Source organism: Microtus pennsylvanicus, chromosome 11 (assembly GCF_037038515.1).
Source record: "Microtus pennsylvanicus isolate mMicPen1 chromosome 11, mMicPen1.hap1, whole genome shotgun sequence".
Lineage (NCBI taxonomy): Eukaryota > Metazoa > Chordata > Mammalia > Rodentia > Cricetidae > Microtus > Microtus pennsylvanicus.
In genome coordinates, this window is record NC_134589.1 from 89,522,777 (window position 1) to 89,550,021 (window position 27,245).

General features: G+C 51.4%; 3 protein-coding genes across 6 annotated transcripts in view; all 3 read right to left on the reverse strand.

Annotated features, from left to right (window-relative positions):
* Window positions 1–3,369, reverse strand: part of Axin1 (axin 1) — a 64,305-nt gene extending 60,936 nt beyond the window's left edge. Inside the window, exon 1 of the mRNA XM_075941427.1 lies at window positions 3,190–3,369. The gene's annotated coding sequence lies outside the window, so the exon portion shown is untranslated. The remainder of the gene's footprint in view (window positions 1–3,189) is intronic.
* Window positions 3,370–8,517: 5,148 nt separating this feature from the next.
* On the reverse strand, window positions 8,518–11,653 carry Mrpl28 (mitochondrial ribosomal protein L28). Of its 2 annotated transcripts, XM_075941428.1 has the most exons (5): window positions 11,323–11,653; window positions 10,402–10,554; window positions 9,853–9,987; window positions 9,684–9,770; window positions 8,518–8,912 (listed from the first exon to the last, which is right to left on the reverse strand). In XM_075941428.1, the coding sequence occupies exons 1-5, from the start codon at window positions 11,608–11,610 to the stop codon at window positions 8,802–8,804; spliced, it is 774 nt and encodes a 257-aa protein (XP_075797543.1). In that variant the 5' UTR covers window positions 11,611–11,653; the 3' UTR covers window positions 8,518–8,801. The 2 variants fall into 2 exon arrangements, with proteins under 2 accessions (XP_075797543.1, XP_075797544.1); XM_075941429.1 differs by lacking the exon at window positions 10,402–10,554 and having other exon boundaries at window positions 8,659–8,912.
* A 108-nt stretch (window positions 11,654–11,761) lies between these two features.
* Pgap6 (post-GPI attachment to proteins 6) lies at window positions 11,762–21,382 on the reverse strand. Of its 3 annotated transcripts, none has more exons than XM_075941418.1 (13): window positions 21,133–21,382; window positions 18,259–18,433; window positions 17,972–18,179; window positions 17,639–17,766; window positions 17,164–17,432; window positions 16,749–17,068; window positions 16,260–16,350; window positions 16,095–16,179; window positions 15,693–15,829; window positions 14,713–14,891; window positions 14,492–14,638; window positions 13,491–13,607; window positions 11,762–13,191 (listed from the first exon to the last, which is right to left on the reverse strand). In XM_075941418.1, the coding sequence occupies exons 1-13, from the start codon at window positions 21,242–21,244 to the stop codon at window positions 12,895–12,897; spliced, it is 2,265 nt and encodes a 754-aa protein (XP_075797533.1). In that variant the 5' UTR covers window positions 21,245–21,382; the 3' UTR covers window positions 11,762–12,894. The 3 variants fall into 3 exon arrangements, with proteins under 3 accessions (XP_075797533.1, XP_075797532.1, XP_075797531.1); XM_075941417.1 differs by having other exon boundaries at window positions 11,763–13,191; window positions 14,492–14,617; window positions 16,056–16,179; XM_075941416.1 differs by having other exon boundaries at window positions 11,764–13,191; window positions 16,056–16,179.
* Between the last annotated feature and the right edge of the window lie 5,863 nt (window positions 21,383–27,245).

Sequence of the window (27,245 nt, forward strand, 5' to 3'; positions counted from 1 at the left end):
AACATTACCATTACAATTACATGGAAGCCTCGACAACTCTGTAGTGGCTGCCACCTTTCAGTTGGCATCAATGTACAACAAGCCACAGGAACAACATAATAGCCAAGTGAGCTCCTGAAGGATGCAACTGCTTGTCCATGGGCAGTGTTAGCTTGTGTGTTCCTGTGCTCACTCCAGTCTAGGGCTTCAGGAGGCCTTAACTGTACCAGAAGCCACCTTGGCACTGGCAAGACCCTTGACGGATTTGTTTGTTCATTTATTTGTTTGCTTGTTTATATGCGCATGGGCATAAGATGTTCGGGGCCTATATGTAGAGGTCAGAGTACAACTTTGGAAGTTGGTTCTCTTCTTCTGAATGTGGGTCCCCAGGACTGAACTCAGGTCATCAGTCTCAGCAGCAAGCTCCTGTACCTCCGGAGCCATTTTGCTGGCCCCAGGTTCTTCCCCCCCTTGTATCACTCCTGTGATGTGCTCTGAACTAGCATGTTGCTTTACTCTTGCTGTTTGTATTTTGCCCACAGGAGCACAACTGTCCTAAATGATATGGTTCAACATGGCCGCTGTGCTAACCACTGTTGACACTTCTAAATAATGGGTTATTCGCCAGCCACCATCACAATGGAGGGTTCTGATGGGCCCTGCTTCAGAATGCTGTTTCAGCTGAGTATCTGCCTTCCCCTCCCAGGTAAGGAGCACTCATCCCCAGAGGAGTAGAGAATGAATCACTCTGCCTTGCTAGCATGGTCTCTTCAGAGATGGACACTGGGGTCAGTTTGTACCCTCTGGGTTATTCTATGTCCCGGCCCAGTCAGGTGGTATCATGCTTATCCCCTGGGTTAGCCTCCAGCGGTACTCATGGCCATGCCCTCCTCCCTCCAGCAGACCTGGCCCAGCATACCATTTCCTGTGCTCACTCCAGTCTAGGGCCTCAGGATGCAGCCTCCAGGAGTCAAGGGCCAGTAAGGCAGGAAAGAAGTGTAAACAGGCATGACGGAACCCTTCCAGGATACTATTGGCACCTTCTTATTGGGATATGACTCCCTACTGTCCTAAGGGGAGTCATCCACACTGCTGTTCTCGTGGGCTCTATCCCACTTGTCTGAGAGCATCTGGGCAAAGGTGAATATAGACACCAAGTCGATGATCAGGGTCAGCAGTAAGGCATGGAGGGTGGGGAGTCTAAGTCCCCAGCCCTAGGACCCAGAAGGGGAAGGCAGCCTGCCACCAAGCCCAACACCTTCCCCAACTAAGGAACTCAGGAATGGCACCAGCTACTCTGCAGACTTGAGTCCCTGCTGTGTCTGAGTGGAATGTCCTTGACAAAGTGAGGACCTCTCAGTGCTCCATGTACAACTCTGCGTGGATAAACTAGGTAGCAGGAGGAAGTCCACTGCTGTGACCTAGTATACACCTTAGAAAGAGGAAGGAGCCTGGTGCTCCCTAACCTCAGCTCTGTTTCCCAGAGTAGGCAGCGGAGACAGATCCTGAAGATACTCCGGAGTGCTCGTTCATACTTCCCCACACAGCCTCAGGTCCCTTCCTCTTCCTATATTGGACACACATTACCTCCTGTTCCCTCCCCGGATGTCCTGTGTCATCCTTCCCAGTTTCCCATCACATCTTCACAAGCCTTTCTGTTCCCAGGTACTCCTGCACCTTGTATTGGGTATTGGTTTTCCTTCTGTCTGACTCAGCTCAGTGACCCCCACAAACTTGCACAGTCCCAGTGGCTGGAAGCCACCCATCCAGCAGGTGGCTAGGGGACATCCTGACAGGTGAAAAGGTGAAAAGGTATATCACCTAGGGAGGCTAGTGGCCCACACCTTCGGCCTATTTAGGCCCCTCCTTCAACCACCCACCCTCTACACTGCTGTCCTGAGATGTCTCTCTCTGCTGCCTAGGAACCTTGTGGGCAGCAGCGGCCAAGTTCTAAGTATGTGATTATGTATGCTGGGGTCCCTCCAGCCCCTTTGTTGCTGCAGAATCTGTCTTGGCAAACAAAAGTGCACTGGATTAGCCACAGTGGATTAAAAGATTTGCCTCTCAGAGTTTACCTAACAAGCTACCAATCACATCGACAGCAGCTTTCAACCCCCGGGATGCATTTACCAAGCCAGCTGAGAGTTCATGGCCTATGGGCAGCAGGACCCGGCTGCAGTAGTAATATACCCAGCCACAGCCCATCCTCACACACAGCATTGCCATGGCCCAGCATGGCTTCCCAGCTCCTGCAGGCTCCTTGCGGGTAGACTTAGGGGAAGGAACAGGATGCAAGTAAAAGGTGGAGGCCCAGAAACGGGGACTAGGTCTATCCAGGACTGCCTCCCAGAGGATGTATTAGGGACCAGGCCTCTCCTGTGCCTGGCCTGGCACCCAATGCATTCACGCATGTCATACATAGTAGCAAGGACAGAAGCAACATGGAGGGTGGCCACAGGAGGCAGGTGATACACCAGGCTCTTCTGTGCTGTGGCACATGGCCCCTCCGCTGTCACCTCACAGCATGTGCTCCAATACACATGCACACATATGTACACACACGCACGCGCGCGCGCGCGCACACACACACACACAGGCACACACACACTCACACTCTCTCACGGGCATGCCCCTTTGATCTCCGAAGGGGACTCCATTGACAAGCTCTTAATCGCAGCTGCCTGTGCAGGGCTGTGCTCTGAAGTCCCGAGTAATGGGATTTTGTGCTTCTGATCTATCTGGGCTGGCTGCTCCCCCTGTTATAGGTGGACATTTTTTTTTTCTGTTGCTTCTTTTTTCCCCTTATTGAAAAAAAATTGCTCCTTAAACCGTGCCGATTTGAAGCGGCTTGTCGCCGAGCCCAGGCATGGTAGTCAGGACACCAAGGGCCTGGGCTAGTCAGGGGGTCTTTGAAGCCGCCTGTGTGAATCTGACATGAGAGACCAACCAAGGCGGTTTTCGGGCCCGTGGTGGTGTGGTGTGGCTCCATTCTGCTCTAAGTCTTTCTTTTGTCTCCTCCCTTGACCCTTCTACAGACCATGTGGGGTGAAGATCCAAAGTGAAGGTTCGGTGGGAGAGTGTGTGTGTGCTGAGGGTGGGTGGGCTGAGGGCAGGGCCACAACCACAAGAACAATGGGCTACAAGGACCACCTACATCCACCTGTCCACCCATTCTTCCATTCATCCGTCCACCCGCCTGGCTTACCTCACCTGCCTGGCTCCAAGTGCCTGATCGCGCCCCACTGTCCCGCTGTCCGCCATGATGGGCTTGGCTGTCCGTCCGAGCACTTTCAGCCACTCCAGGAAGCGGGTCCCTGCTCTTGGCCACTGTGTGGCTGGGAGGCAGAAGCGTGACTCTAGGCTGCAGCTCAGGCTCCTGCCGCCTATTGGCTGAGGCAAGGACCAGATGACGGGCCTCAGAACCCTATGGTAGCCATGGCAACCAGCCCCTTTAGACACCGCCACCCCCCAAGCCACTCCTATCTGCAGAGGGAGCAGGCAGTGCTACCAGTGGTCCCATGCCAGTGTCCCTTCAGAGGGGCACTGGGAGTGGCTATATAGTAACTGTCCCCACACTAGCTATTAAGCATTTTTGTTATATGTTTCATACATGTCCCGTGTGAAGGGGTCTCTGTCCACCTCATGGCCTTTCCTGAGATGTAACATGTCCTACTCGATTTCCTAGCTGAGGTACAAATGATATTTGGAGCTCCTACTAAAAAAAGGACTTCAGGTCAGGCTTGCCCCAGGGGCTGAAGGCCAGTCCTACACTGGTTAAAAAACAAAACAAAACATTGAGAAGCGGGGAATGGTAGGCAATGGGAGGAAGAACAGGGAGAACCCCACCCAGTTCTAGGTCAAAAGATCCAAGCTTTTGGCCTACCTCAGATGGAAGTTTGTCAACACTATCTCTGCTTACAAATCTCTCTACATTTTTACTTGGAAAAATTCTGGAACCCTTCTCTGGGTACAGGGCCTTCTGGAAAACAATGTACCCCCAGACCTAACTAATAATAGTCGCCAGCAACACATTTAAGGATACCCCAAGAACAGAGATTCTCAGCAAGAGTATGCTGTATCACCCCTCGATGGACTGGCCATCCTGGTTAGAGGCCTCTGAGAAACCTTGAAGTTACCAACATCCCAGTTCTGTGACATTCAGAAAGAGCCTAGTCTGTTCAAACAGCCCTGGGAATAGCAATGTCTGGCTAAGAGCCCTGCAAAGGTCTCTTGAGAACTCTCAGACTGCATCTCACTTCCTAGGTAAAGCCAGACCACACCCTCAGGGTTTCCAGGATAGAACGCCAAAGCCTGGCAGGTCCCAGGAACCTAAGCGGCCAATGAAAAGTGCCCTGCCAAGACTAGAGAGATCAAAGGGTCAAGAGAACCTGAAACATGGGTGGAGTAGTTCTTACATCCACGGCTGAGAACAACCAGGGCTGGTCTTAGGCATCCAAGCTTGGAATAGTAACTCAGTGACCAGTCCCAGCATGGTTCATGGCTCAACTGCTTCACACAAGTCAGGTTAGTGTCTCCTGAGCTGCTGACACAGGATAGTATCTGAACTCGAAGGGTCTCCTTACCACGTTGGAGACCAGCAGTAGAAAAGTCTCATCAATGGGCAGGGTATGAGTGATGAATGGGAAGGCAGCCTGGGCCAGCTGGCTGTGGGAAAGAGTCCATTCTACAACACAGTGTGAACCTAAGGAGATTGACGTGAGCTGCAGCAGGTGAGCTGGGGTGATGTGGGAGCTCCTCCTGCTGGCTGAGCTCTTCTGGTCCAGCGATCCAGCTTAGGTTGGCTCAGAATGGACAAAAGATCTGGGCACTATACAACCTGACCTGTGTTTGCAGGGCAGGAAGGGTTCAAGTTGCCAGGAAGCCATAGTGTTAGCACAGACCAAGGCAGATAGGTAGACTGACATGCACAGGCAGGGGTGAAATCAGAGTGAACCTCCAGTGGCTTCCTGGGCTCAGAGTGCTGACCGGGCACAGAACAGGGTCAAAGGTATCTAACCAACCCCTCAGGGCCTGCCCACCCACCCCTCCTCCCTAAATACCTCTGCACAATTCAGCATACAGGTGAGACTCTCAGACAAGACAGGAAGAGCTCTGGGCTGGGTCACCTCATGTCATTCCACCTGTGAGTGCCAGAGGTCCTTTCCAGACTTGGTCTCATCTCTAAATGGAATGATGAAGTCACAGCTGCTCAGGTCTCCACTGCCCAGCCCGTGTGCAGGAACAGCAGCAGTGAGGAGTCACAGCAGCAACAGGACAGCCTCCTGCCTTTGTCACCACGGCCAGCTACAGTCCTTTTGACATGAAGGCTGCCCTCAGCCTGTTGTCATAAAACATGGCAGGGAGTTACCCCTGCCTTTTGCAGGTTAGTCTTACTACCCCCCACACACACACACCCAGTGCAGGATCTGAGACACAAGCAGACGGACAGGATGGTTCCTGGGGTACAGAAAGAACCAGGGAGAACGGCTAAGGCAGCTGAAGTGGAGGTTCAGGACTCGTAAGAGGCAAGGAAATGGGCGGAGAGCTATTTCCCAGTTTCCCACGGCTTGCATCTCAGTCCCTATTCCATGTGTGGTTTGTATTACTAACACAGGCTTGACTCAGTGTGTATGTGCGTGCATGTGTGAGCAGGGACACTCCATGTTCCCCCACCCCCATCCTGCAGCAAGCTGGAACCCCTCATCACACCCAGAAGGCGGGACAGTGGTCTGTTTGGGACCTACCTGACTCATTTTACTGGGGGAGGAGATAAGTCAATCATTTGCTATGGAGCATCATCAGTTTTCTAACTCAAAATGTTTGTAAAGGTGGGCATGGCTCACATCTATAACCTCAGAACTCAAGAGGGTGAGGCATTAAGCTTGCCTCAAATTCAAAGCCTTCCTGGGCTAAAGTGAGACCCTGTCTTAAAAACAAAAACAAAAACAAAAAAAACAGCAACAACACAACAAAAAAAAAGCAAAAGTAAAACAAAGTTATTTGTGAGGATGTGAGGAAGAAATAAACACCACACTCCATTACAATGGGCTATTCTGAGAATCAAGGCCAGGGCCACACTAGAGTGCACCTCAGTTCTGCCTGGCCTTCTATAGGAAAATGGAACAGCCTTAGACTTCAGTAGCAGAGACTAACAGTGACTTGTTCAGGCCATACTCAGCACCTGATACACCGATGGCCAGCCTGAGCAGTTTCTCAGTAACCCCAATCCCTGGTCCAGAACCATATCCTCAAGAGTCACCGTATTTGGCATATGATCACTTGCCTGGAACACAATTCCCAACTGGCAGGCGGGGCCAGAGTTGAGTCTGGCACCCGACCTATTCTGACTATATCCCTCAAGGCAGCTACAGGTCTCTTGAGGCCCCAGGAAACAAAAAACAAGAAATCCCACAGGACCCAGCCCAGCCTAAGGGTGTAGAACATCTACAATTCCAGCCCTTGGAAGAGACAAGACGTGAGGATCTGGAATTCAAGGCCAACCTGGGCTACTTAGTGGGACTTTGTCTCCAAAAGAATAAGCAACAGAAAAACTCACACAGGTCCTGCTTGACCCAGGCCTTGGCAGTGAGAAAGGAGATAATCAGACAGGTAGCTAGCTGAACCAAGTCAGACAGTGAGGACAACAACTACACACCCAACAAGGACCTAGTCCTACCTGGAAGAGATTAGTTTAATTTAGGAGACTCAAATTTAAAGCCAGTGATGTGGGAACCACACTAATAATTTTAACTACTAGGTAAGGCCTTGTGGGTTCACCAAGGCATAGCTGTCCGAGTATTGTTTGCTTTAGGTTTAATATATATACACATACAAACACAATATACACACACATACATATTTACATATATATATTTGGACACAGAGTTTCTCTGTATAGCCCTGGCTGTTCTGGAACTAGCTCTGTAGACCAGGCTGGCCTTGAACTCATAGAAATACACCTGACTGCCTCCCAAGTACTGGGATTAAAGGCAAATACCACCACTGCTCGGCTGCTAAAAAATAAATGATTTATTTACTGTTTTTTTTTTTTGTTTTGTTTTTTTCCCAAGACAGGGCTTCTCTATGTTACAGCCCTAATTATCCTGGAACTCACTCTGTAGATCAGGCTGACCTCAAACTCACAGAGATCTGCCTGCCTCTGCCTTCTGAGTGCTAGGATTAAAGGCGTGTGTCACCACTGCCTAGCTAAAAAAAAATTTAAATTACAGTCAGCGAGATGGCAGAGCCAGGAAAGATACTTGCCATCAAGCTTAATGTCCTGACTTTGAACCCTAGAACCCACATGGTAGAAAGAAAAAAATCAACTCCCACAGGTTATCCCCTGACCTCCACATCCATGCCATGGGCACATGCAAGCACACATGCACACTAAATAGAAGTAATTAAAACTTTTTAATCTAAGAATTATACACAGGGGCTGGAGAGATGGCTCAGAGGTTAAGAGCACTGCTTGCTCTTCCAAAGGTCCTGAGTTTAATTCCCAACAACCGCATGGTGGCTCACAACCATCTGTAATGGGGTCTGGTGCCCTCTTCTGGATAGCAGGTATACAAGCAGGCAGAACACTGTATACATAATAAATAAAATCTTTTAAAAAAAGAAAAAAGAACTATACACAGAGCAAGAGTAGTATGTGCTACACCTACGCAGGGGCAGAGGCCAGAATAAACAGTAAACCTGAAGTGCACCCCTTGGGCTCTGACCCCAAGGCAAGCCCTGATCCTCATGACTCTCTGTGCAGGCCCTCTTACGCTGGCAGAATGGTTCCATGCCAGTTTTGGACTGGGCATAATGAACACAATCAAGCACCAGCACTCCTATTGCTCCCCCTCAGAGGATCCCATTGTCCTACAGCCAGTGGCCAGGCCCAGGTCAAGCAAGTAGTTAATGTTCCCTTTTATAGCAGCTAGGTATGGTGCTCTGGGAACTCAGCTCCCACTACCACCGCATCTTCCTCCACACACAGCTGAGGAGACCCTCCCTGTCTTCCCCAGAGAAAGGAATAGGTTTCAGTGTTGCTGCCTTTGAGCCACCAGCTCTCATGGCAAAAGAGGCCCCAAAGTCATTGGCCTACCTTCCAACCCGAAGCCACAGCCCCAACCACCAGGTAGAGGGGAGCAGTTAAGTATGGGGATGCTGAAGTCATGGCCTTTAAGCCCACGTAGCCCCATTTCCTGAATCACTGAAGCTCTAAACGCAGGAAGCATTCCCCTTTAGCTCTGCAGGACATATTGCAGAGGCCTGTGCCAGGCCCCAGACTACCTTCCTGTGCCCTGGATAACATTCCGGAACAGCTAGGGATGTACACTGGGAGAGAAGCAGCTCCATCTTGCTGTACACTTGATGCCTCAACCATGAGGGACCTCTTCTCTAAGGAAGTTAAGCAACACAGGGGACCTCAGTCTCCACAGCTCAGCAGGGCCAACAGCTACAGCTGGACAGTGCAAATAGTCCCCCTGGGTTCCTGTGACAGGGGAATGACCAGGCCGGCCGAGAACACACAGAAGGACTACAGACTCCCACGCAAACCAGCACACTTTACTGTGGCTCAGACTGCCTCGGACTTATTCCAAGCCCAAGAACAACAATGCTGTAAGTACTTGACCAGCTTGGACAGGCATGAGCTCCACTCCAGGCCGCCAAAAGTCCTGGCACACAGGGTTCTCTGAACAGTCTTCTACAGGAGCTGTGTGGTCAGCACATGCCAAGCAGGGTTCACCCACTGTCCACAGGTGGTCCTTGTGCCCACCCCAACTGTGTCCACGGTGCTAAAAGCCCACAGGGAAGGCTGAGCCCGGAGTTCAGGCGCGGTCACCAGCTCTCTTCTGCACCACTGCTGGCCTGGACAGAACCTGTTCCTGAAGCCGCTGGACCAGCTCCTCTACGTAGACCTTGAACAGGGGTACAGGGTCCTGAAGGGGAAAGGTCATGGTAAGGCTCAATGAAGCCCAGAGATGGAGTGCTAGGGAGGGTGGTAGCCAGCCGCTTCTAGCTGAACATGGGGAGAAAATGGGGTATGGGAGAGCTGGAGACAGCCAAAGTCATATAAGACTGTTTGTGTTCCAGGACAGCCAGGGTTACAGATACTCAGTCTTGAGGGAAAAAAAAAAACAACAAAAAAAAAATAAGCAGGGTGGTGGTGGTGCACGTCTTTAATCCCAGCACTAGGGAGGCAGAGACAGTTGGATCTCTGTGAGTTTGAGGTTTCCTGGTCTATAGAGCTAGTTCCAGGCCAGGCTCTAAAGCTACAGAGAAACCCTGTCTCGAAAAACCAAAAAACAAACAAACAAACAAACAAAGACTGCTTGCCATCCTAGAGGGCAGAGAGCCTAACCACCAGAACAGGATTGCTTTCTCTTGACACCAAGAATCACAGGCTTCCTGTGAATCTGGCTTCCCTGTCCTGATGGCTACCACAGGCTCTAGACTTTTCTGGGAAACATGACACAAAAGGAAGATCCTAGGAGATGCTGAGTGGCCAAGTAAACACCCAGTGCCAAAGGTCCCTAAACATCCAGGGGAAGAAAAAAAAGGACTTAAGGAGAGGAATCATGCCATGCTTTGTCAAAGTGGCAGGAGCCAAATATACAGCATCATTTAGGTGCGGCAGTCCCCAAATGCTAGTCTCTGTCCAAAGCAGCCCCCCATTACTCAACCTCAGTGGCCAGTTCCCAGGTGCTCACCTTTTCCTCCAGGAGCCTCTGCTTCTCCACAGCCTCCTCCAGCGTCAGGCCAACCCACTCAGCTTCTGCCTCCGGGATGACAAAACTCTGAGCAAGCAGAAGAAAGGCTCGGTGAAGCGCGGGCCAGGCCAGAAGGCTCAGGCAGTGAGCAGGATGGGGAAACTCTGACCTTGTACTTCTCATAGATGGCTAGTCTCCGTTCGGGGTCGTCAGGGTGTAACTGGGGGTCCTGGCGAGCAAGCCTCAGCAGCATCCCTCGCTTCAGGTCCATGCCAAACTTGGAACACAGGTCTTCCTTTGGGGTCTAGCAGAAGATTCACATAGGGCCAGGTGCTATAGCAGGGTCCCACCCACCCTACCAGCTGATAACCCTAAGCTAGACCAGAGCAGATCAGGCATTGGAATCAGCACCAGCAAGAAAGCCTTTATGGGTCAAGCCCAAGACAATGCCAAATGCCAAGAGCAGAGTAAGCAGTGGAACAACCATTCACAAGTGACCTTCCTGAAGGCAGGAAGCTTCCACTGGGGCTGCACCAAAGAGCAAGCGGGCCCACTGTGTTTTGCTAAGACTTGTAATGGGTAGCCTGGGTGCCATGTACTTCCCCCCACCACACACACACGTACATATACACACACACATACACACACACACACCCCATACATTCTGCTCTGCACCTCCCTTGACTGACAAGACTGTAGTGCACTAACCCCTGCTTGCCTTGAGAATATAGAAGTCGAACCCGTAGGCCTCATCAATGAGATCCAGGGTCCTCATGGTCACAGTCACGGTGAATTTCTTGTCCAGGATTTCACTGTAAAGCTCCCGAGTGAACAGCTGAGGCTTCCACACCTTCTTCACCTTCGCCGAGAGCTGAGTGTGCAAGAGAGACCTGTTGATGACTGCTGGGGTGCTTCACTACAGACCAAGTGAGCCCCAAAACACCCTTCTGGGAGCTGGGCTATGGGAGCTTGCCCTCTCCCCTCCTCGGAGGCTTCACAGAACCGCTGCTGCTAGGCAGGGCTCCTGGGGCTGGACCTGGACGATCACATAGATTGTCTGCTTGTATGTGTTCCAGATGCTGGCACAACTGAACACCTGCCACAGGCCAGCGAGTGGCATCCTGGAAGGCGTTAAACACTCTCCTCCCACAACACTTAGCTAGGAGTAGCGTTCCACCAGAATGATCGATTCCAGGCTCCGGACTTTGTAAGCTGCCTGAATCCAAACATCTCAGTTTATCATTTTATCTCCTGTCACAAGAATGAGGCAAATGCTCATAAAAACTGGCAGAGGACAACCAGATTTCACCTCTCCCTCCTCTTCAGCACAAGCGTCAAATCTATCTGTCCTTTCATCTCTGTGGTGCTAGGGATTTGAACCCAAGACCTCAAATAAGCTAGGCAATCACCCCGTTCCGTCGCAGCCCCCCTCCATCCTTAATCTTGATGGCTAACTGACCAGGACCACCCCACTTCAGGACCCCACTTGACGCTGTCATTGGAGTTTTTTTCCAAATTCTCGCCGCTCCACTTGTTAGCAATGATCCGTAAGCCAAGCGCTTATGTCAGCCAGGCAGACGGTCCGCAGCACCCGGAGCAGAGCCTGCCCAACACAGCACGCATAACAGCCCGCACCCACCTTGTCGTTGTTGGCATATCTGTAGCCCAAAATCAGGCCCTCTCCACCCCATAGCCCCTGCTGGGACTCTGGGGGGTAGTGAACTGAAATGGGTACGTCCTCAACTCGCTCGCGCTGCCCGTTCTTCGGGTTGATCTTGAACTTGACTCCGTGAGGTCTGTAGTGTACCGGGGTGGGTGTTCGTTCTTCTTCCAGCGAGCGCAAGAAATGGGCGGGCAAGCGCGCATAGATGCCCTGCCGCAGCCGCAGCTTCTGCCACAGGTACACAGGATACTTGTGCAGAGGCATTGCGTGACCCTCTACCTCTGAAAGTTGCGCGCTCGCGTCCGCCGGAACCGGATCCGGAAGAGCGTCGCCGAAGGCGTACCTTTGCTCACTGCCGATTGGTAGCAATGCCCATCCATCTAAAACAGTCCCTTTGCCGCAGCCTTCTTTAGGGACCGTGGAAAATTATCTAAGACAGCAATGGTTTAAGGTACCTTCTACCAAGTGCAGCCCGGGAGTTCCCTAGAATCTTTGGCAGGTCTGTTAGAAATGGGGTCCAGCCTCCCTTTCCCTCCAGGGACGCAAGAAAAAAACGTAAAACACTCGTTTGGTTTGAAAAATCATTATAGATTATTAAATTAATCAATTACATAAAAATATGCCTTCATAGAACAGTTTAACATTTTACCACTTCCCCCCAACAGTATATACATGTTTCCCCTTTCAGGGGCTGAAGTGTGCTTTGGTGGCCAAATAAAGGGTGTCAGTAGCTGGGGGAGCAGCCCAGAAAGTCCATATCCCGACAAAACCAGGACAGAAGGTCCAAGGCCACAGAGCAGTGGAACAGGACCACTGCACCAATCAGTTTAGAGCCCCCAGGAGGCTCCAGAAAGATTGTGCCAGGGCTCCAGAAACTCTCCTGAAGCCTCAGCTGATTCAGTAGGGGGTCAACATCCTAGGGACAACACAAATTAGTGCTCACTAGACTAGGACCTAGGCGGGACCTTTAGGATGAGGAGGGCACATAAGAGGGTAGTGTGTGCCTTCTGGGGCCACTCCTCATACAGCTGAGTATCCTGCCACTCCAGGTTCTTCTCAGGATCTGTGGCTCCAACAGAGAATGAGGGACAGTGCATGTCCCCCCCCCCCCAGGGCCTTATCAGCTCTTGGACTCATCCACAGCAATGGCAGCAACAGGGCATCCCCATGCTAAGGCAGGATGGTACATGCTGTTAGGGACAGTGGTCTCTGTGGACTCAGTCCTTGCCTTGTATGTCTCACATTACAGCTTCACAAGCAAATGGGACAATAGGGATCCCTTATCTCTATCTTCAACCTTAACATAGTGATCTGCCCACAAATGGTACCTGCGGTCTCCAGGTAAAAGCAGCTGGGACCTACAGAGGACAGTGGCAGCAGCCACAAAGATTTAGGGATGGAGGAGTCCTCTCCGCTGGGAAAAGAAGCCAAGGGTCGCAGGACAATTTTATTCAGGTGGAAACCTGGTCGGGCTAGATAAGCACCTCTCTTGTTCCTGCCCTAGCTGAAGAGGTCATCAGAGTATCAGGTGTCCTTGAGCCAGCCACATCACGTCACTGTGTACAGCTCATCCCGATCATTCCTGCAGATCTGATAGTGACAAGGGAACTTGTGCAAGCAAGCCCACGGCTCGGCCGGCTCCTCTGGTGGTGGCAGGAGGAAAGCCGCACTACCAGCCAATAGCATGTGCCAAATGCTGTGCGTGTAGTAGTAATTCTCACTGGTCATCATGGAAGTGTAGATGGCGATACCTACAGAGGCCATGGAGATGCCAGGCAGGAGGTAGAAGACCCAGCGCTGCCACGAGGTGGGGTAGCACTGACGCCGGTGCCCACAGCGATACATCTGGAGTGAATAGCCACAAGAATGTCAGTGCCGGCCGAGTGCAACTACAGTTCCCAGGAGTTACAGAGTCTATCTAGGTCTAGGCAGCAAAACTGCATACAGACGCATGGCTAGCGGTCCTCAGGTCAAGACCTCAGGCGCACAGCCACTCTGGGGCTCTATGGGTGGCTGTTACTAGCTCTGAGCAGGTGTGGAGTTTTGGAGCCCTTCTAGCAAAACTGGGATCATAACCAAAATTGAGGGCCTAGTTCTCTTCTTGCTAAGACTAAACAGAAGAACCTATGGGCCCTGTTCCTTACCCACATGGAGGCCATGATCACAAAGGCAAAGAGGCAGGGTCCCATCAAGTTCCAGATGCCCCTGCGATCCATCTGCAAGGACATGGCGATGACCAGCGTGCCCAGGACAAACAGGACCTGGGAGAGACACGGGGATGGTTTGTGGGGTCATGGGAAGCCTTTGGCTAAACTCATCTATGACGGCATAAGACAAAAGTACTGGTGGTCAAGTATGCTGGGTACCCACTATCAGTTTCTCACCATTCTGACTGCTCCTCTTGGAGTTATTGGCAGGTTTTGACGATTTTGATCTATTCCCGCTTAGCCACCTGAGAGGGAAGTGTCCTTCCTCTAGCGCCTTTACTGAGTCCAAAGGTGAACACAGAACCTTCTGAGGACTAGGTGGTGATGAACGCCCCTAATGGGCAGTCTTGACCATACTCGCATGATCTTGCATACCAAGCCTTCCAGAGTCTCTTATCAGGATGACCTTAGATGCTCCCTTGGAGAGGACCCAAACCTAAGTCTCCATCAACACATCTGCCCACAGCCAGGGGGCAGTTCATATGCTTAGCACTCAGTCTGCAGGATTCTTCAGAATATTCCTTGTCTACTTTTTCCATATAATCGTGGAGCTTCTAAGCATGCCCCTGGCGAGTACCCAGCCTGCAGACAGTGGACATAGTTCACTAGTGCCAGAGTCATCTCCACTGTCCAGCTGCTGCATAAAGTCCCCAGAGTGCCCTAGAACAAGGACCCCAGGAGCATGGTTGGGGCTTTTCAGGGAGGCATGGCCTGGCTCCTCTTTGAGCTTAGGGTCCTGAACCCCCATCCTCCTTCCTGGAGTCCTCGGATGAGCACACCTTTCCCCCACAGCTTTCCATGACTTCCCCCAAGAGTGGCTAGTTATCATTTGAGATGGCTCCCAGCCCTTTCTGTTTCGTCCCTCTTTGTCACTCCACATACTGTGTGTGAGGGCCTCTACTTCCCTGGACCCAGGCTTGGCGTCAGAAGCCACTCACCTGTTTCAGGATTGTCTTCAGACGGGCCATGCAAAGAATGGTCACCCAGGTGGACGCCCCCGAGCCCAGAAAGTCGCAGTACTGGAGTGTGTCATAGCTGAGGATACACAACACTGCCTCCCCCGGCTGGTCACAGGCGTGGTAGAACTGTGAGGTACAGCGGTGAGCAGCAGCCCTGACCACCCCACCCAACTTCCCCAAGGGATTAGGGCCAACCCTACCGTGGAGAAGAACATGGTGTAAAAGTAGACAGAGGCCTCAACCAGGAAGGACCGGTGCAGGGACACAGCAATGGGGGCCAGGAACATGAGGTTGCTGAGCGTGAGCAGGAGCGCGGCTGCCCTCTGCTGGGCCACAGTCTGGGCTGTGCTGTTGTCAGTGCAGCTCCACCCACGCCAACCTAGGGGGCCACACAATACCTGCATGTGTGCTGGAAGCAGATAGTCGGCTTCCGAACTCTCAGGCCTCATCCTCACCCAGACGGAGGAGGTATAGACACAAGCCTAATGGAATCCACAGGCATGGTAGGAGGAAATTGGTACCGACAGGGACTGGCAGAGACAGTGGGCAGGCATGGGCAAGTGGGGACAGCTGTGGGCAAGCTGGGTCGAATGTGGAAGATGCATGCGGACATTGGACAAGCGTGCGCACTCACAGCAGGTCTGGGCAAGTGTGAAGAAGTAAGGAGAAGCATAGCTCTCGCAGGTAGTCATGGGCAGTGGGAAACAGGTATGGACAAGTGTGTGTAGATACTGGCAAGTGAGAGCAAGTACGCCCAGTTGTGAGTGGGCATGAGCTTGGAGAAGGATGAATGGGCAAGTATGAGTAGGTAGGGGCAGGTATGAATAGATATGAGTTGGCAGGGACAGATATAGAGATATGTGGACATGTAAGGACGAATGTGGCAAGCAGGGACAGATGGGAGCAAGTATGAATATGCAGGAACTGCCATGAAAAGTGTGGACCAGCATGTAGTCACAAGAAAAGTGTGAGCAGCTTTAGGCATAGACAAGCACAGGCAAGGGCAACAGTTGTAGTGTGCAGTCAAGGGCAAGCAATGCCAAGGTCAGGAGGCAACACCTCCCCCGCAAATGCCTCAGTGTCCATATGCCTGGAGTGGGGTGGGGGTGGGGAGACCACGGGGAACACGGGGAGCATGGGAAGAAAGGGGAGGGAGATTTGCTCTGCACATTATTCTCACCTGCTTTGCAGCTGCAGCCTGCATACAGATAGCCGTATCTACGGAGCAGGAGGCACTGGCCATAAGGCCCACAGTCATTCAAACAGGGCACCAGATACAAGATGGTTTCCACACGAGCTACGGCCTGTTCACATTCCCTGCAAAGGAAGGGCCTGAGCGGGCTGGTTGCAGTGCTCTGCTGGTTCTTCCACCACCAGGACTCCCAAGCCCAGTGCTAAGCCCTCCAGGCTCCAACAGCTGAGACACTCATTTTCCCCACTAGCGCTGTTGGGGGGTAGAAAAGGAAAACCCCTCCTAAGACACAGATGCTTCCCTTCACTGCTACCAGCCCATGTCACGGTGCCCAGGCCCAGATTCACATACTCAGAACTCTCAGGGCACACAAGCTGCAAGGAGAGGTACCAGTTGTCTGTCTCCGGGTAGGGAATGATGAGGTTGGCCATGTGAGATGAGGCACTCAGAAACATGGAATGGCCCTGGAAGAAGGCTGCACGGGGTAGGAGGGCCTGTCAGAGGTGGCTAGAGGGGACAGTCAGTCTCTCCACCAAGAGTGCCTGCCCAGAATACCTGTGGTGCATTTGAGTGAAGTGTTGAAGCTGAGAAAGGGCGAGCCAGCGTTCAAACAAGCTGCTACCGAGGTACCATTTGTGATCTCTGTCTGGAAGGGGAAATAGCACAGATTAGCCACTGTCAACCCCTAAAAAGGTATCTCGCCTGCCCACCTTGCATGTTAGCTCAGTCATGATGAATATTTATTATGTGGGGAGGTGGGGAGGGAACCTCCGGCTAGCTCAAGGTTGCTTGATCATGGTCTAAATTCCCTTCAGTTGTCTCTGGTTCTAGCAATTCCCCTGCCAATTTGCACAAACAAAATTATGGTAACTTCTGACAGGGACACTACTCCAATGGATCCCCTTCTGGCCCATGCTGCTGGTATCACGCTAGGGCCTGAAAGGCCACCCCATCCCAGTCTCAATGCTGATGTTACTCTGTACCCCGAGATAAGCCCAGGTCACAAGCAACTGTAGACTGCTTCGGTGGGCTTCCAGAGGATACCTGGTTAGCCCTCAGACTGATGACGAGAGAGCCCCCGCTGTCCATGCCTGTGTCAAGACGGAGCCGCATTACAGAAGGTATGTTTGCATGCACCATCACGAAGGCCCCATTCAGGGGTTGGAAGTGTACAGACACCACGTCCGTGTCTTCTCTCATGACTGGATAGTTCAGGAGACAGGAGGGGGCACTGCCTACGCCACCACTCCTGCCCAGTTCCCAGTGGGCAGGGCTTTGGGACAGTCGGCCCATAGAGGTGTCCTGGCTCTGGTTTGGGTTGTTTTGCATAAGACGATGGAAGGTCACACTCCATGGCCTGCACACTGTCAAGAGGACAAGGGCCTCAGCCAGAGGAAAGTCTGGAGTTTTGGGGGGAGGTAAGCAGAGCCAGTCCACCCCTCCCTCCCATGTAGCCCACCTGTAAAGGCAGCTTCAACATTGAAGACCACTGACACATGAGGTCCTGCCAGGTTCTCAACTGTCACTTGTAGCCACCGGCTCCAGGGTGGTGAGGACAGCAGCAAATAGCAGGACGGAGTGAGGCCAGTGCAACTCAGCACCTTTTGGAAGTTTCTAGGCAGGGTGGATGCACCCACTGTGAGACGCACTGGGCAGCCGGGGCTCACACTGGACACACAGCCCTGCAGGTCCAACCGAAGCTCCTGGGTGTAGTCAGGGACAAAGATCCTGTGGCAAGGTGGTGACTCAGACTCACTAGCTCATATTGTGAACTTACTTCCTCTAATCTGCTTAGGGAAAGTATCTGGCTCTCTTCCCAACATGTCTCTAAGGTACAGCCTTCTCACCTGCAGGATGAGACAGTGGCACTACCCCCGCTCTAGACCCAAAGCTTGGGGCTACAGGCCAGGCTTGACCTCCCCATCTCCACTCACTTGAGGTAGCTGGCATGGGAGAGCAGCGTCTGTGGGAGGGGGACATCAGGCTCTAGGATGGAGACTTCAACCACCCTCATGGCCAGCATATCAGGCTGGAAGAAGTAGGCACAGGTAGGAACAGAGCCCTGGGAGAAAACAAGGCAGGGAGTGATGGGGTCAGAGAATGCAGGATGTAGGCCAAAGGAGAAGAGCTTTGAGGGGAAACAGGGTTGAACCCAGAGTCGGGTAGCTAAGAGAACAGTAAGGTCTGCCTCAGAGGTGGACAAGAGGTTGGTGGTCCTCCATGCATCAGGGGGTTTGGCCTTCATCCCAGGAAGTCAGCTCCCTCACCTTCACCTCTATCTTCTGGGATGAGGGAGGGAGGTGAGCCACCACGAACCAGTCCCCAGGGGCTGGGTGAGAGATGTTGACAGAGGTGTTGCCCAGTAGCATGGTGCTCAGCAATGCCCTGATGTGGAAGGAGGCCTGGCTCAAGGTGTTATCAGGGAAGCTAGTGCCCAGCGGGTTGATGACAGGAGGGGCGCCATAGCGGAAATGCCTGGAAGAGATCAGGTCAAGGGTCAGGGACAGGATTTTAGCCAGGCATGGGTGCTAGGGACAGAACACTGGGTACCTACACCGTGATCTCTACGTCAGTGCATGAGGGACCGCTCTGGGACACGTGCAGTAGCCAGCGAAGCAGCACTGTGTCTGGGGGCACGCGGAAGTGGAAGAGCCGGGTGCTGCCATACCAGCTGTAGAAGGACAGCTTCTGTGGGGCCTGAGAGAAGTGCTCAGATACCAGCCCAGCCTCTATAAGGAAAAGGTAACAGTCAGGTAGGTAGGGCAGATGACTTTGTCACTCATACGTCAACCTTAGCCAAGGCAGAAAACACCTTCTGGCACCTAGATGTCGTCTGCAATAATCTCAAGTTTCTCCTAACAGTGAAGTTATTCCTCTGCCTCCTTTCCCTAGGTGGCCACTGTCTATTTACCAGGGACTTTGCCTTCTCACATGGCAGCATCCTGCCAACACTGAAGTCAGTAGCCCCTAGCACCCACCACCTTCAGATGGACCCACCCAGGGCCGGTAAGCTCTCTTTCTTTCTGTTGGTTAGTTAGCTCCACCCCTTGCATTATATCCTGCTGCATCCTGGCCAAGAGATGGAGACTGCAACACAACAGGGGGTAGTCAGGAAGGTGGTCCCACCCCCTCCCACACACACACACACACACACTGATGTCTGCCTTGATCACTGGACCATCGCAAAGGCTCCTCCCTCCCACCTCACCTCCTGTGAACCTCTCCTAACCACATGGGCAGGTAGGGAGGCTTGGTCCAGAAGGTAGTTGCCTCTCCAATCGGTTATGACTTAGGACACAGCCAGATCCCTACTCAGAAAAAGACCATGATGAGGGACTTCTGTCCAGAAGCCTGGACAGCCATAAGAACCAAGGAACAGCCAGGCAGAGGTGGTGCACGCCTTTAATCTCAGTAATTGCGAGGCAGAGGCAGGTAGATCCCTGTGAGTTTGAGGACAGCCTGGTCTAAAAAGCAAGTTCCAGGACAGCCAGGACTGTTACAGAGGAACCCTGTCTCTTAAGAAACAGACAACAAGGGCCAGATGGCTTCTCAGTTCCAAATGGCTGGCACCACCAACTGCCCTCAGGGCACATACCCACGCTTGGTGGGACAAAGACAAAGCAGACAACCAGACAGATAAAGCTCCCAGACTAGGGCACCACATGGCCTCAGGCCCTATAAGAACCCTTCCAGGCTCCTACCCCTTACCTAGTGCCAGCTCAGGCTTTGTGCCTGTCCGATCTTGGGTATCCCTACGGATAGGCTAAGGTAGACTGCTGTCCCTTTGAGGTTAATGAGTAATAAAGTGCTTTAAGAGAAACACAGTACTGTTGGCATCCTTCCCACTCAGAAAGCCTCCCTTTGCCCCACTGTGAAAGTGGTGCCTGCCTGGCTCCCCCAGGAGAGGGGAGAAGGGAGTCAGGTGAGCAGCTGGCTTTCTTGCCAGCCATGTGACTCCTCCCAACAGAGGCACCTGGAGAAAAGATAGCAGCCTGATGGAAGGAAGCTAAGGGAGCTGCCAAGGAGCCTGGCATGGGGGCAGGGCAGAGTGAGGCTCCCTCAGTAAATTCCTAGCTCTCAGGGACCTGCAGGCCCCATTCATCAGGTTGAGGCCTGAGTACCAGGAGCTGCTGAGGGCCCTAAGGTGGTGACACGGCAATGGAGCAGAGAAAAACAGAGAGGCAGAATATTACTTTCCCAGCTGAGGCAGGACAGAGTCCTCACCCCTAGGACTGTGACCTCTGAGGAAGCCAGGTGAGAGAGGTCACCCTACAATGTGCTGGCCTGCTAAGGGAAAAGTCTTCGGGCCCCACGAAGCCTTTGTGAGGAAGGTCACTTGGAATAGAGCTGACATTTGTGATGTTTGAATACTTAGATGAGACCTACTCAAGGTTGCCTTAAGACCAGGTACCAAATACTCATATTTAAACAACCCCTCCAGGCTGCCTTGATGAAACACTCACTTATTTTGTTGAATGTATTGGACCTGGACAATTGGCATGATAGGGTGAGCCCCAAGCAACAATTGGAAGGATGGAGAGGGCCAACTGAACAAACTCTCGTCTGCTCCAGGCACCTCTCGGAGGAGCAGTACTTCAGAGAAGCGTGGGGATCAGGAGGGGTGGAATCGGAAAGTGGGACGAGAGAGACAGGAACTGTCTCAGGAACATCAGGTAGCACAAAGGACTGGGGAGTTTCAGGCAATACTGGACAGGTACCCATCTTGCCCATTTCCAAATGTCTAGAGTCTCACTGTCCACCAGTCCTGCCTCAAGCACAGCCCAGAGGGTCAAAGATCTAGCAAGCCACAGTCCAAGATGTACCGGCTTAGAGAGCAGAAATGCAAAGAGTAGCTGGAAAACTCCCCTAGAAGAAGGACCCCTTTTGTTACATCCATTCTGGTCAGCCAGTATCTCTAGGGCCAGCCAGCAATACAGTATAATCGGTGAGAAGCAAAGCCAGTAATCAAGAGTGACCTTCCTGGGACTGGAATAGGAACAAAATGCTGGCTGGACCCCTAGTACAGAGTCTGGCCAACTTTCTCCAGTTCTTCCCTTCTACCAGAACAAATGATGGCCCTTGCCCCACCACGGTTCAGCTATTCTTCATTGATAAGTTCCTCTACCTCCCAGCTCTTAGGTGCCACAATCGCTACCCCAAGCACAGGAGAAAGGGACCGGGAGGGTACACTGCAAGTGAGCGAACTCGGCGGGCCCGGAGACAGAAAAGCAAGCGTGGGGATTTCTTAGCCCCGGACGCCCCACAGGGGGCGCAAACCAGAGTGAGAACAGAGATACATCGTCGCGCCAGGTGAGCGCACAGGTGCCCCCCGTGAGTCACAATCCGCCCCGGGACCCCCCCCACACACACCGCTTCCCCTGCCCCCGGCCCGCGCCTCGGATGGCGCCTTAGGCCCGTGCGGGCTCACCGCTCTTCTTGCTGTCGCCGGCGGCGGCAGGCGGGGGCCGAGCGAGGAGCAGCAGCAGCAACAGCAGCGGCGCTACAGCCCGCGCCGCGCCCCCGGCCCCAACCCGGCCCATGACTCCGCGCTCGGCCCGCGCTACCCCGCCCGCGTCCCGCGCCGCTCGCCCCCGCCTGGGCAGCCCCCGCCGCCTCTGCGGCCAGCGCCGCTGCCTCTGTCCAGAGCTCCCATGGCTCGGCCAGACCTGCAGCCAGCGCCCCGGGCACTTCCGCCTCCGAGGCCCCGCCCCGCCCCGCAGGGAACCGGCTGGCGGTCTAGGTCCCTGAGGGTGCGGGACCGCGTCACCTTGGCCAGAGGGGAGTTGGGCAGCAGGGGCCCAGGAAGGTCGCCTTTGGGGGGGGGGGCACGGACTGATGGGCGATCACACATCTTGAGGGGACAAGGGATGGGAAGAACAGGATGGAGGGTCCTGTAGAACTCTTTGGGGTACAGAGGGCAGGTGTCACGTGGTAGACACAGGATGAGGTGGGACACAAGACAAAGGTCGCGCGGGGCAAAGGGGACACAAAGGTCACGCTGGACACAAGATGAGATACGGAGGAGAGGGATACCTACATGGGACTCGGGTGGAGTCAGGGCAGAGGGGTCTTGCGGGACGTAAGAGAGCATAGGACTGGAGTCTCAAGGCATTGGAGGTGGGGAAAACTTGTAGGGGAGGCGCCATAGGATTCATGGATTAAGTAGTCTTGTCGAAGGCTTGGGGCACTACAGAAGAGTTACATTTGACTCATTTGGGGGCAGGAGACAGAATTATTCAAGACATGGGAACGGATCAGAGGGGCCACGCAAAACGAAGGAACATAGGGTAGCATAGGTGTGAACTGGAACCCGTAGGATGTTGAATCCGGAGGGCTGTAGTACGAGCCCAGTAATAAGTAAGCCAGAATTAGCGTCCCAGGAAGGTGCACGCTGACCTTGACTTGAACTGAACCTCCAGCTGCCCGAAGTCCCCCCCTCCTCAATCCACCGTAACCACACACTGCGGCAAAGGTATAAATGACTAAATGGAAGAGGGAGGTGTTCTTTTTGCACCCCTGAGAATTGGATAACTGAGTTTCTTGTCAGTATTGGATGCACTCCTCTGGGTACCAAAGGAATATATTCCAAACATCTTACAGATATTGTTGCAAACTGAAAGCCCTACAGAAGAACTTGGGGAAGCAATCATAAGGAAGAGAAGGCTTTTCTACGTAGGCATCCGATGAAGCAAGTCAAACTGCTTTAAAGAATATATACAAGCCAGGAGGTGGTGGCACGCACCTTAGAGGAGGCAGAGACAGGTAGATCTCTGAGTTCAAGGCCAGCCTGGTTTACAGAGTGAGTTCCGAGAAAGTCAGGGCTACACAGAGAAACCCGGTCTTGGGGTAAAAATATATATTATATTGAGATTTTATAAATATAAATCTATATATTTATAAAGTTTATATAACATATATAAATTAAATTATGCAGTGCAGGTTGCAGCCAATTCTTCCAAGGGCAGTCGTGAAAACTGAGTGTGGTGTCTCTCTACTGAACTCCCAGTACTGACCAGGCTGAAAGAAGAAAATTGCCATGAGTTCAAAGCCAGCCTGGGCTACGGATGCTAGTAAAGTACTCCCTATGTCACCATCACCAGCCTTCTCATAGAAAATGATAAAGACCAAGGTGCTACAGAATTCCTAAAACATTATGCAAATTAGAAGAACAGCGCCTCCTCCAGTGTTAAACAGTGAAGCCATTTTTATCCTTTTGCCAAACAAAGCAAAGATCAAAACGTCCTGATCTTTAAGGGAAGACGGGGCCCAGATTAGGGATGTCCCCAGGGAGCATCTGGACTCTAAAAATAGCCAAAGCCAGCGGCCAGACTCTGTATTTCCTATCGTTTGCCCTGCCTGTTTTCACTGCCATGTGCCCACTCTTATTCCGGTAGATGCACCTATAATTGGTCATTAGGGTTTGGGCGTAGAATCGTGAAGTACCCACATTGAGTGGAACTGGTGGTTACATGAGAAATGGCCAGGTGTGATGGACCACACCTTTATCCCAGCAGTAGGAAGGCAGAGGCTGGCCGATCTCTGATTTCAAGGCCAATGTGGTTTACAGAGAGTTCCAGGAAAGCCAGGGCTACCTAGAGAAACCCTGTCTTGGGTAAAAATATAATTATATGTTGATATATTATATATATATAAATTTATATATGTATGAAATTTATATACAAATTATGCAGCACAGGTTGCTGCCAATTCTTCAAAGGACAATCATAAAGTGCTCCCTATGTCAGTATCACCAGCCTTCTCATAGAAAAGGATAAGGACCAAGGCGCTACAGAATTCCTAAACTATGATGCAATTAGAAGAACGGACCTCCTTTTGTGTTAAATAGTGAAGCCATTTTTATCCTTTTGCCAAACAAAGCAAAGATCAAAACGCCTGATCTTTAAGGGAAGATGGGACCCAGATTAGGGATGTCCCCAGGGAGCATCTGGACTCTAGAAATAGCCAAAGCCAGCAGCCAGACTCTGTATTTCCTACCGTTTGCCCTGCCTGTTTCCACCGCCGTGTGCCCACTCTTATTCCGGTAGATGCGCATATAATTGGTCATTAGGGTGGAACTGGTGGTGTGCTGTGGACCACACCTTTATCCCCAGCAGCAGGAACTGCAGAGGCTTCAAGGCCAGTCTGTTTCACCGAGGGAGTTCCAGGATAGCCAGGAACCACAGAGAAAGTCTGTCTCAACAACTCTCCACCTCCCACAAAAAAATAAAATAAAATAAAATACTGTGTGATGTTTGGGAATAACCTACCATATACAGAAATTTTAGCTTAGAAAAAAAATGGGTAGGACTGCCCTGGCACACGCCTTTAATCCCAGCACTGGGGAGGCAGAGACAGGCAGATCTCTGTGAGTTCGAGGTCAGCCTGGTCTACAAAGCAAGTTCCAGGACAGCCAGAGCTGTTACATAGAGAAACCAAAAATTAAAAATATTAAAAAGATAAATAAAACCTTGAAAGAAGACAGAAAAAGAATGAGCATGGGTAGAACAGTGTTTGGAAAACTGTTTTGGTAAAATTTGGGTTGGGGGGGTAGGTCAATGGTAGCACCTGCCTTAAAACCAGCAGGAGACAGAGGCAAGGACGGCCTGGTCTATAGGGTGAGTTCTAGAACAGACAAGGCTTCACAGAAACCTTGTCTCCAAGGGAAAAAAGAAAACTGGGTAGACAGAGGCAGGCGGATCTCTGTGAGTTCGAGACTAGCCTGGTCTACAAGAGCTAGTTCCAGGACAGGCTCCAAAACCACAGAGAAACCCTGTCTCGAAAAACCACAAAAACAAAAAAAGAAAGAAAAGAAAAAAAAAAGAAAACTGGGTAGGGAAATTCACAGCTTGGGTTGGAAAGATAGCCCATGGTTTAAGAGCCTTTGCTGCTCTTCTAGAGAACTGACGTTCACTTCCCAGCACCCACATCAGAGGGCTCCTTCCTGATCCCCCCCCAGGCCACTCCCATATAAATAAAATATTTAAAAATGTTTCATGCCTACCTGGAAAGTCTGTGAAAGAAGTTGGCATCTGGCCACCCTGCTGGGCACTTAGGGAAAGGAAACAGGTGACAGGGAACAGAAGACTAGACCGTGCCTGCTTTAATTTTTGAATGTTTACTTAGTTGGCAGGGGGGGGAGCTAAGGGTGCGGGCAACCAGGCATTGAAGGCCAAAGAAGGGCAGGTGAAGGGTGTTGGTCACAGAGGAAAAAACACCCTTTGTTGCTCTGGATTCCAGGCTGAGTCCTTCTAACCCCAGCTGCAGGGGGTTCCCAGGCAGTTCTCAACTTCAAGAGGTCATTTGGGAGTTTTGCTGAGCTGTGTTTTCAGTGTGCTGCTCAGCGCCTGCTGAAGTTACCCACAATCCTCATGGGCAGCAGATAAATCAGTACCATAGCTTGTTCTATTGACTGACCCAGACTGGGTTTAGAACCACCTCATCTCTCTCTGTCTACTCCAAAGCCCTCCCTTAGTGTGTCCCTGTGGAGGAGGGTTACTCTGCCTTACAGGTGGGAAAGAGACTGCAGAACTCCCTCTGGTGCCCACGTTATAGAGTTGTAGAAGGACACTCAGCCCAGGACTGGAGTTTCAGGGCCTCTGCTGAGTAATAGCTGAGCAATGGCAGGAACTCTACCAGGAAATGTAGCTCTATTGCACTTGCGGTTAGCGAACCGTAAATGCAAAAATGTACTTTGTCATGTTGGCCTCTAAATCAACACACACTGCACAGTTTTCTGCAGGACTGTGAACTACCTTGCAACCAGAGTTTTAAGGCAAAAGGCCTGTTCCAGCAGCTTAAAAAGATGAACAATCAAGCAGGAGAAATAGCTCGGAAGTTAAAAGCACTTCATGCTCTTGCAATGGGCCTGATTTCAGTTTCTAGCACCCAAATGTCAGCTCACAACCATCTGTCACTCCAGATTTGACACTGGCTTCTGGCCCCTTTGGGCACTGCATACACCTGGGACACATACATTCATTCAGACAAAACACCCATACACATAAAATTAAAAAAAAATAAGTTTAAGTCTTTAAAAAAAAAGAGCTGGGCGGTGGTGGCGCATGCCTTTAATCCCAGCACTTGGGAGGCAGAGGCAGGCAGATCTTTGTGAGTTCGAGGCCAACCTGGTCTACAAGAGCTAGTTCCAGGACAGACACCAAAGCTGCAGAGAAACCCTGTCTCAAAATACCAAAAAAATGAAAAAAAGAAAAAGGAAAAAAAAGATGAAGGCCAGTCATGGGTGTGCGTTGTATCCCTTTAATCCTCTCACTTAGGAGCCAAAGACAACAGTTCTCAGTAAATTCAAGGTTATTCAGGTCTACAAAGCAAGTTCCAGACTAGCCAGGGCTACACAAGGAGACCTTTTTATCAAAAATAATAATAAAATAATAACAATATAATGGTGATAAACAGAGGCAATTTAATCAGAGCAGGTAAAGGGGCCCAGTGACCCCAGGGTCATTTCAGGGTACTGATATTAACTTCAGGGATAAATAGAAGAATTCAAACTGGGGCCAAGAGATATACATAATTAAGCCATTTTAGTCCAAGAGCAGGTCTACCATCATTGTCTCAACTTCAGTCGAGAAGGGTGTTCTGATAAGTTGTTCATCGGAGCAAGAGAGGCGGCCAGCCCTGGTGTTTCAGAGTGTGTACTGCTCTTGCAAAGGACACAATTTCAGGTCCCAGCCCCTGTACTGGGGGGGGTCACAATTGCCTGTAACACCAGCCAACCCTTTCTTCTGGTTTCTGTTGGCACTTGGGAACCACATATAATTAAAAATTAAGAGCACTCGGGAGGCAGAGGCAGGCGGATCTCTGTGAGTTCGAGGCCAGCCTGGTCTACAACAGCTAGTTCCAGGACAGGCACCAAAGCTACAGAGAAACCCTGTCTCGAAAAAATAAAACAAAAAAAAATTAAGATGGTTTTTAAAGGTGTTAATCGCTGTCTGCTCTGTTAATCACCACCTTTGCTTAAAAGAACCAAACCGGTTCCAACAAAATCATCTGCACAGGACGCAGTTTCTTCTTCACAGGTAACACTCCCTATCTCAGGACACCCCTCCCAGATTCATCCTCTGCAGGTGGCCCTTAATGCCTTACGGGAATTCCCCCTCAATACACACTACCGGGAAGAGGATCTAGAAATGGACGTCTGGCTGCTGGCAAAGCCTCGCTGTTTCTGAATCTGAGGTGACTGCAGGTTTAGGACAATGATTCTTTTGACCTTTGTTTGGCCTTCAAGGGGAAAGAAATGGGGTGATAGTGGCTCCTCAGGGCTGTGAATAGTGAATAGATACCTGTTTGTGTAATCAAACCAGAGTCCAATCCAAGGTCAATGAAACAAAATGAATGCTAATAATCCTAGCACTAGAGGCAGGTGCATCTCTGAGTTCAAGTTTGAGGCTAGTCTTGGCCATGACACTCAGGCACCCAGGGCTACACAGAAAAACCCTGTCTTACAGAAAAAAAGAAAAGAGCCTGTTACACTTATCATAGTGGGAACCCTAAGAAATATCAAAATCAAGTTTTTCTATCAAA

Bases quoted from the DNA above. Each gene is read 5' to 3' on its own strand.
- Mrpl28 (XM_075941428.1), bottom strand. From the start codon at position 11,610: ATGCCTCTGCACAAGTATCCTGTGTACCTGTGGCAGAAGCTGCGGCTG. The intron at 10,555-11,322 runs GTGGGTGCGGGC...TTGCACACTCAG, and splicing joins GATATGCCAACAACGACAAG to CTCTCGGCGAAGGTGAAGAA. The intron at 9,771-9,852 runs GTCAGAGTTTCC...CTGCTTGCTCAG, and splicing joins CCATCTATGAGAAGTACAAG to AGTTTTGTCATCCCGGAGGC.
- Pgap6 (XM_075941416.1), bottom strand. From the start codon at position 21,244: ATGGGCCGGGTTGGGGCCGGGGGCGCGGCGCGGGCTGTAGCGCCGCTG. The intron at 17,767-17,971 runs GTGAGGGAGCTG...GTTTTCTCCCAG, and splicing joins CCCAGAAGATAGAGGTGAAG to GGCTCTGTTCCTACCTGTGC. The intron at 13,192-13,490 runs GTAAGGAACAGG...TATTCACTCCAG, and splicing joins TGATCATGGCCTCCATGTGG to ATGTATCGCTGTGGGCACCG.